The 9,924-nt window shown below is 43.3% G+C and overlaps 1 protein-coding gene across 1 annotated transcript in view; it reads right to left on the bottom strand.

Moving 5' to 3' along the window:
- Positions 1-3,304: 3,304 nt before the first annotated feature.
- LOC311245288 (tight junction protein 2-like) overlaps positions 3,305-9,924 on the bottom strand; it is a 101,499-nt gene continuing 94,879 nt past the window's right edge. The window contains exon 17 of the mRNA XM_084335124.1: positions 3,305-5,316. Coding sequence (XP_084191250.1) covers positions 5,082-5,316 — 235 coding nt within the window. The 3' untranslated portion in view covers positions 3,305-5,081. The remainder of the gene's footprint in view (positions 5,317-9,924) is intronic.

Below are 9,924 nucleotides of genomic sequence, written 5' to 3'. Positions count from 1 at the left end.
ACCCTCGGGTCTTTGGCCACCGGCACGGTCCATCTTGATATATTGGAGATGGATCGAGCGATAGACTGTTACTGTACCACCCATGTAGCTGTCAAAGCTCCATCACAAACTCACCTCCAAACGCGATTAAATATTGTTTAAAATAAAAAGCAAAATACTATTATTTTGTGTGTCATGTTTCCAAATAAGATTGGTCACAACGAAATGCTTTCTAGCTTCAATTTGTTGGTTAGAATAGATGACCTCTGTTGAAACTTCACTGAGAGCGAGATTGATCACGGAGGACTCGCTCTGTGAAGTTTCAAGTCCGCTTAGTCCATTATTCTACATTCCATGGGGGTGTTTCATTACCATATATGGTTAATTAAGGGCGGTTCAGTATGCAAATGCTTACAATCATGCACGAGCATAGACGGTAAGAACATTGGCATTTATCAACATGAGTGTGCGTAGGACCTCTGTACGCACATTTGATAAATCCTGATTTTAGAGACATTCTAAATTCCGTGCTTAGGAACGAAAATAGAACACTTTCTACACATTATTGATAAATGAGGGCCCAGGGCAATAATAATAACAATAATACGAGAGCATACAAGAACAATGAATCTCACTGCCATGTAGCCTACGCCATGTGATGTGACTTGAATTCCATCATCATATTTATATGTTGTGTCTGTCCACTATGTTTCTTACTTTGTTATTTTTTCCCCCTATGTAAAGCAACTTTGGGTCTCTTGAAAGGCGCTATATAAAATGAAGCTATTATTATTATTATTATTATTATTATTATTATTATTATTATTATCACGTCTGTGCGGGAGCTCACAAATAGACTGTGTTAGTCTCAGTGAAGTTTCAACAGAGGTCATCTATTCTAACCAACAAATTGAAGTAGAAAGCATTTCGTTGTGACCAATCTTATTTGGAAACATGACACAAAATAATAGTATTTAGCTTTTTATTTTAAACAATATTTAATCGCGTTTGGAGGTGGGTGTTCTGCGTCTGCCCCCCCGTGCCAAACAAGCAGGCCAACCTCTTGTTCGCGCGTGAGCCCGTTATAATTACACTACTGTCGCTATTTTACAATTAATTATAATGAATTACGGGTCATACAGAACACGCGCCAGTGTTGGAACTTAATGCACGGAAGCTGATTTCCACGTTGTAGTCTTCATATTCTACCGCTGGGCGCCAGGTACGCATGCTTTAAGCTGTGTGTAGAAGATATACGCACAAAGTCAAGCACACGTTCAAATTGATAAGTCCCACACTTTGCTTAGAAATGATCGTACGCACGGGTTACGCACATATCTGTGCGTACGCACCATTGATAAATGAGGGCCCAGGTGTGGCAGCGTCACAGGAATAGGCTAAGCAGTATTGAGGGCATCTGAAAAAATTAGCTTTAGTTTTAGTCGGAGACTGAGCTCAACACCCTCTTCTCTCCCAGTCCCCATCAGATACATCTTTAACCCTTTCACTACCACACTGCATAGGTTAACCTTCTGTAGTGTGATAGTAAAGGGTTAACCTGCTGTCATGTGGCAGTGAAATGGTTAACCTTCTGTATTGTTGCAATGAAAGGGTTAACCGTTTGGTAGTGCAGTGAAAGGGTTAAGCACCGGGGACAGACGGAAGAGGTTTAATCCTTTCACTACCACTACCAAATGGTTAACCCGTTCACGACCACACTACAGAAGGTTAACCCTTTCACTACCACACTACAGACAGTTAACCCTTTCACTACCACACTACAGACAGTTAACCCTTTCACTACCACACTACAGACAGTTAACCCTTTCACTGCCACACGACAAAGGGGTTAACCCTTTCACTACCACACTACATACGGTTAACCCTTTCACTACCACACTACAGACAGTTAACCCTTTCACTATCACACTACAGACAGTTAACCCTTTCACTATCACACTACAGACAGTTAACCCTTTCACTACCACACTACAGACGGTTAACCCTTTCACTACCACACTACAGACAGTTAACCCTTTCACTATCACACTACAGACAGTTAACCATTTCACTACCACACTACAGACAGTTAACCATTTCACTACCACACTACAGACAGTTAACCCTTTCACTATCACACTACAGACAGTTAACCCTTTCACTATCACACTACAGACCGTTAACCCTTTCACTACCACACTGCATAGGTTAACCTTCTGTAGTGTGATAGTAAAGGGTTAACCTGCTGTCATGTGGCAGTGAAATGGTTAACCGTCTGTAGTGTGGTAGTGACAGGGTTAACCTGGTCAGGTGCCAACACACCATCCACAAAAGCAGACACATCCTGAAACACTGAAACAGTCACATTCTAGTGAAAATACATGTCCTTTCAATATTGTTGCAAAACAATTTTCTCTGACATTCAATTACGTTTTTGTTGATAATGTTTTGCTTTGAAACATACGTGTTTTCCTTTACTACATTTGCATATTTCAAGTAATCGATACAGTAAGTAAGGTAAGACATGTCGCTATAGTGACAACTATTACTAATAAAAACAACATATTTACATGTTTTTGAGGATGTTTTTTGTCTGTTTTGAGTTTGTTCCTAGATTGTATTGGAGCCACAGAGAGCTCAGCAATAAGCATCCAAAAAAATAAACATTTGAGTTGGAATCGATCTATATAATGCCAGATGAGTCCAACTTGAAAATAACCTGAAGCATATTTGAACTACTTTCAGAGTAGTTCCAATTTAACCTCAGTGAACGTCCAGATCTGCCCACAGCCCACTGTGAAGAGCAACATGGTGTCTGCTCATCAGGGCCAGGAGTCAGGGTGGATGGAGCGCAGCCTCAGTCTCAGGGGTCAGGTTGGATGGAGGTCAGCCTCAGGACCAGGAGTCAGGGTGGATGGAGGTCAGCCTCAGTCTCAGGGGTCAGGGTGGATGGAGGTCAGCCTCAGTCTCAGGGGTCAGGTTGGATGGAGGTCAGCCTCAGTCTCAGGGGTCAGGGTGGATGGAGCGCAGCCTCAGTCTCAGGGGTCTCTCTAGGCAGGCGGGCGGGCGGAGGGTGTGGGCGGGTCTTGTGTGTGTTTGTGCTGTGAGTGACAGCTAACAGTACAGTGTGTATGTAGGGACAGCATTAAGGTTCTGGTGACCTGGTTTCCCTTTAAGCTTGAGAGCAGCAGAGATTCAGTCAAAGTTTGGGCTGTGGGAGGTGGGGGAAGGGGTTTGGGTTGTGGGGGGCAGGGTCTGGGTTGTGGGGGCGGAGTTTGGGCTGTGGGAGGTGGGGGAAGGGGTTTGGGCTGTGGGAGGGGTTTGGGGGTGGGGCGGGGTTTGGGCTGTGGGAGGGGGGTGGGGGGCAGGGTTTGGGCTGTGGGAGGTTTGGGGGGGAGGGGTTTGGGCTGTGGGAGGGGTTTGGGGGTGGGGTTTGGGCTGTGGGAGGGGTTTGGGGGTAGGGTTTGGGCTGTGGGAGTGGTTTGGGGGTGGGGCGGGGTTTGGGCTGTGGGAGGGGTTTGGGGGTGGGGGGCAGGGTTTGGGCTGTGGGGGGCGGGGTTTAGGCTGTGGAGGCGGGGTTAGGGTTAGGAGGAGTAAACATACTCTGTTTGATCTCAAGTCCAAACCTCATGTTACACAGAAAGTAAAAGGCACTTCAAAAAATTGTTACAAATATCCAGTGTTACTATACAAGAATGTCTCTTTCCTTCTTTTCTCTCTCTCTATATATAGATATATATATATACTGTATGTATACACACGCATTATCATATAGGAAGGAATGCAAAGATAGGAGTATAAACACTTAATAATATATATATATAATAATAATACAATTATATAATATATAATATATATGTACGTGACCTTTTTTCAAAGAGTTTGGAGATAGCTGGCGATTATAGGATGTATAAAAAGTTGTTTGAGTGATGGCTAGGAACACACACACACACACACACACACACACACACACACACACAGTGGCTATTCAGTCAGAGAAAAGCTTATTGTGGAATACTCATGTCAGTAGTGTCATTCTGTCAGCTTCAAATACATCAGTCGATTGGTTATAACTGTTTTAGTGCAGCCTCTCTGAGCAGACTCAGTATGCGGTGGGGGGCGTGGCCTTCTGTTCATTGAAAGAAGAGGTCAAGTTAGTATCATAATACATGAAGCTTTCAAATATAACCAAATTCGAGTGTGATCGGTTGCTATGGAGAGCAACAGGCTAACCTGTGGCTAGCAAGTGATCAATAACTTGTCACAGTAGCTGTGGATGTTTTTGAACCACTAAAATGAACAAAATTGTAGCAAACTAGTTTTGTTACTCGTTTGTGCTATCCTTTACAACTGCTGACAGACTGACCGACTGACTGACTGACTGATGAGCCAATCAGGGTAACAGAGTAGATGATGCAATCTCTTCAAGGAAGCAGACGGTATAATATGAAACGGTTTGACTCTGTTGATATCCGGGGTGCTCAGTTCATCATTTAGTCGCAACAACAGTCATTCTAACATGTTGGGCAATTTGACATCAACATACCTTCTGTTAAAAAAAAAATGCAATGAGATTGAAAAAGATGATTTTCATTGTACTGACCCTTTAAGGTTGTTTGTGGAGAGAGCGCACGGGCGGGGGGGGGGGGGGGGGGGGTTCAGTTGTGGGGCACAAACTGAAAGAGTTGCATAGTCAAGAAAACATCCCGAAAACTCCATGTGTCTCAATTAAAGAAAGATAACAGCAGCAACACAGTTAAATACAACTCAAAACAGAAGACGGCAGATCCATGAGGATAGTTCAGTACAGATCGCTTTGACTTCCTTGAAGCAAAAAAGATAAGTGTGTGTGTGTGTGTGTGTGTGTGTGTGTTTTTTATTTTTATTTATATACTTTTATTTTTATTTTTTATAAACAAACTCAAAAGAAGCAGGACGTACTTCCAAGCCAGCAGCGGATTGGTGCACCAGGCGGGTGGTGGGCGGAGCCCAGGTGGGTGGTGGGCGGAGCCCAGGTGGGTGGTGAGTTTGTAGGAGGTGTATGCGTCGTGGACGCTGTATGTGAAGAGTGTGTGTGTGTGTGTGTGTGTGTCTCGGCAGCCCTACAGCTCAGTGTCTTGGTACTGGTTAGCGTTGGCGTGTGTGTTGGTGTAGTAGCCTCTCTTGGTGTGTTCGGCCAGCTGGCGGCGGTACTGCTCCTCCTCCTCCTCGCTGGTGTAGAAGGGGTGGGACCCTGGGTGGGACCCCCCCGGGGAGGAGCAGGGGTGGGACCCCCCCGGGGAGGAGCAGGGCAGCCTGCAGGACGCGGGGGTCGGGGGCTCGGGACAGGAGCTGGAGCTAGTGGGGGGGGGGGCACAAATTATTAGGTCACTTTGTGTGCAAAGGTATATACCTGCATATAATCCATTCTACAGTACATACCTACAGTCACACGCGCACCCGTCGCCTTAGGTCTGCAGATGCCAACCCCCTAACACCTCCCACGACCAGGCTCCGGACCTGGGGCGACAGGGCCTTTGCTGCTGCTGCCCCCTCCCTCTGGAATGCCCTCCCCAGCCATATCCGTGATGCAAACACCCCGACATCTTTTAAATCAGCCGTCAAAACCCACCTTTTCAATCTTACTTTTGACCTCTAATTTTGTCGGTTTTATTTTATTTTGTCATGTATTATTTTTGTTCCGTTTTTGTTCTGCCATAGTTTTGTCTCTTCTACCCATGTAAAGCGTCTTTGAGCACCTGGAAAAGCGCTATATAAAATAGATGTATTATTATTATTATTATTGTACCTATTTATACTGTTATACCCACATTAGGCTGGCCCCCAACGCTCCCAATGTTAAAGTCCCATCTTAAAACACATCTGTTCTTCCAAGCATTTAAAAACAATACAGTACACCCTAGCATTTAAAAACAATACAGTACAGTCTGCTTCCGTAATTTTGTTTGTAGTTCTGTGTGCATTGTATTGTCTTTATGTGTTATTTTTATTTTTTTATTTACTATATTATGTATTTTTTACTTTGGTCAACCTTGTTGTTTTTAAACGTGCCATACAAATAAAGTTGGATTGGATTGGATACACCTGCATATAACCCATATAACTCTGTATGATAGCATGTACAATAATGCTGTATATACGTGTATATATATATGTATTCTGCCTGTATATTATACCTGCATATAATCCTTTTTACATACCTGTAGATACTACTGTATATCTATATCTGTACATATCCCTTACCTACTTTTACTAGTTATATCGCTGGCCAGTATGACTTAGAATAGAATAGAATATACTTTTAATTGTCATTGCACACAAGTATACAACGAAATTTCAGGGGAGCTCCCACAGACCGTAGTACAAAATACATACATGAAACACATAACACTGTACATATAACAGAATATTTTAAATAATAAAGTGCATGATGAGCGGTAACATAGTGGTTATCAAGTCCAGGTAAGTGCATGATGGTGCACGTGAGGGGACAGTCAATGAGAGTTTAACAGTCTGACTGCTTGGGGGAAAAAGCTGTTCATAAATCTTGAACTCTGCTACTACCATAGTGTCTTTATACCTGTATCACTGTACATAATAATACTAACACTGTACATACATCTGGTTAGCACTATTACTCAGTAGTATTCATTTACATATTTTATATCCAGTTGAATCACCTGTGCATTGTATATTGCCCTTTATTGTTACATTTGCACTCTGGTTGGATGCCGAGCTGCAATGCCATCAAACAGCGCCCTCTAGGTGCTCCTCTTAGTGTTGCACTTTGTTTTTATTTGTTTTGGTCTGATGTGTGGGTTTGGAGTTTGTGACGTGGGTGGGTTGGTCATTATCATTATTATTATTGTATTTGAATGAATGATCTTTATTGTCATTGTCACAACAATCCCTGTTTAAATGCAGCCCTGTAACACCATGTGAACATCAGGTCAGTATAGGTAAGTAATATTGTGTTTGTTTGTATATGGTGTGTCACCTTTGTAATGATTCCCCTTTTTGTTTACCCCATCTCAGATGCCGCCCGCCCCTCCCTCTAGATTTCTCAAACTTTTTCATACTGTGACCCCACTTTATTTAGGAATTTCTTTGGGGACCCCCCCCTTAACACAATGGGGACGAACAACGTATTTATCCGTGTTTCGATTCCACCCGTTGTGGACAGAAGCACGGATAAATCCGTGGCAAGTTGTTATTGCTTTTATTCCATATTAATAACATATTCAAGGTCGCCGAGCGGCACTGCAGATTTACCCTACTCTATGAATCCGAGAAGGTGCAATACCGGCCAGATCCTCTTAGGGGCGCTATCACGATAATGCAGTGTGCCCTGTGGTTGAATGGATCAGTCTTTTTTTTTGTACTTTCAATGGGGATTTCAGTTAGCAGGATTCTAGATGTGCATGCATACATGCATGAGGATCGTGCCGATCATATGCAGTTTGAGTTTTAACTGGAGCGTATCTATAACCGAAATGCCATTGGATTTAATGTTATTAGCTATTAGCCCATTATCTCGGCTTCCAGGAAATATACTAGACCAAATCCGGTATAATGCTTATATTCACGGCACTATAAAATGAGAACGTATTGATGATTTTTTTTCTTCTTTAAGCCATTTTGAAGGGACGGTTTATGGTCTCAATTCACAATGAGAATGGACAGATAGCAATACTATAAAGTATAGATTTAGCTCTACAAACAGCCCCACGTCTGTTTACATTTCACGGTCCTCTTGAGATTAATTAGACTCATCCCAGTGGCCGCGAAAGTGTTAATGTATCGCGTAATTTCGATGTGGAATTAAGGAATATCAAAATAAAAGCACACGTTGTTGAAGTTGATCATGCATATTTATTAGAAAATGTAATTACAGCAGGGCGGCTAGGTGGTGTAGTGGGCAAGGCACTCGCCACCAGTGTGGAGACGCTAGGATTCGCGTGTTCGAATCCAGCTCTCCACATTGTTTTCAGTTTAGCTGGTCGTCCGCAGTAATACACATTGGCCGTATTACGGGGAGGGAAACTGAAGGGTGGGGATCGAACGTTGTGAACAAGCGACTCCTACAAGTCGGTTGGTGCGCCTGCGCAGTAGAATCAGGAAGTGTCGGGGGCAGCGTGAGCCTCCCACGCGTTACTCCTCGACACTGAGAGATCGAGCTGCGCAGGTGAAAAGATGCGACTGCTGTTACCTCAAGTACCGGAGGGGACTTGTGCTATGTATGACTTAGTCCACATTGCAGCCGGCTTGTGGGAGGCAAGAAACAGCGTTCGTGACAGGGGAGGGTTGAATTGGATGATACGAAATTGGGATGGGAGAAAATATAGAAAAATGGGAGAAAAAGTGGATAAAAAAAAAAAAAAAAATGTAATTACAGCACTATGTTATCGATACACATTTATAAAACGAGGCATATTTAGCCAAAATATGATACATTTATTTGAATGTTTTTAATGTTTTTACTTTCCAATGCATCAAGTCATCTACCCGCTACCCCAATTTGGGTCGCAACCCGTAGTTTGAGAACCACTGCTCTAGAGAGTGCTGATTGCCCGAGGATGTGGCATCTGAGGGCAATCAGCCTCAAGGGGCGGGTGGATAAAACCTGGGATGCCAGTACCATTAACGGTGGATTGGATTGTGTGTTGGCCTTTGTTTCCCTTTGTGTGTGGAACTGTGTGTTCATTTGGTGTTCACACTGCTACGTAGTAGCCTCAGTGTTGTACCTTACTGGTGTTGCTAACCAGGTAAGGTGAATTTGTGATAGCCTGTTTTTGATTGTGTTGTGTTGTTGTACTGGTTGGGTTACCAGTTTTGCCAGCCCTTTGGGTTTTTGCTTAGTGTTTTGGTTTGTCTTATTGTATATCCCTGTTTGTTCTCCCCTTCTCCCCTACCTTATCCCTGTTTGTTCTCCTCTACCTTATCCCTGTTTGTTCTCCTCTACATTATCCCTGTTTGTTCTCCTCTACCTTATCCCTGTTTGTTCTCCTCTACATTATCCCTGTTTGTTCTCCTCTACCTTATCCCTGTTTGTTCTCCTCTACATTATCCCTGTTTGTTCTCCTCTACCTTATCCCTGTTTGTTCTCCTCTACCTTATCCCTGTTTGTTCTCCTCTACATTATCCCTGTTTGTTCTCCTCTACCTTATCCCTGTTTGTTCTCCCGTTCTCCCCTACCTTATCCCTGTTTGTTCTCCTCTACCTTATCCCTGTTTGTTCTCCTCTACCTTATCCCTGTTTGTTCTCCCGTTCTCCCCTACCTTATCCCTGTTTGTTCTCCTCTACCTTATCCCTGTTTGTTCTCCTCTACCTTATCCCTGTTTGTTCTCCTCTACATTATCCCTGTTTGTTCTCCTCTACATTATCCCTGTTTGTTCTCCTCTACATTATCCCTGTTTGTTCTCCTCTACCTTATCCCCGTTTGTTCTCCTCTACATTATCACTGTTTGTTCTCCTCTACATTATCACTGTTTGTTCTCCTCTACCTTATCCCCGTTTGTTCTCCTCTACATTATCTCTGTTTGTTCTCCCGTTCTCCCCTACCTTATCCCTGTTTGTTCTCCTCTACATTATCTCTGTTTGTTCTCCCCTACCTTATCCCTGTTTGTTCTCCTCTAGTTTGTTCTCCTCTACATTATCCCCGTTTGTTCTCCTCTACATTATCCCTGTTTGTTCTCCTCTACATTATCCCTGTTTGTTCTCCTCTACATTATACCTGTTTGTTCTCCTCTACATTATCCCTGTTTGTTCTCCTCTACATTATACCTGTTTGTTCTCCTCTACATTATACCTGTTTGTTCTCCTCTACATTATCCCTGTTTGTTCTCCTCTACCTTATCCCTGTTTGTTCTCCTCTACATAATCCCTGTTTGTTCTCCTCTACCTTATCCCTGTTTGTTCTCCTCTACATTATCCCTGTTTGTTCTC

Source organism: Notolepis coatsorum, assembly GCF_963971535.1.
Source record: "Notolepis coatsorum genome assembly, chromosome: 1".
Taxonomy (NCBI): domain Eukaryota; kingdom Metazoa; phylum Chordata; class Actinopteri; order Aulopiformes; family Paralepididae; genus Notolepis; species Notolepis coatsorum.
This window is presented reverse-complemented; position numbering and strand designations above follow the sequence as displayed.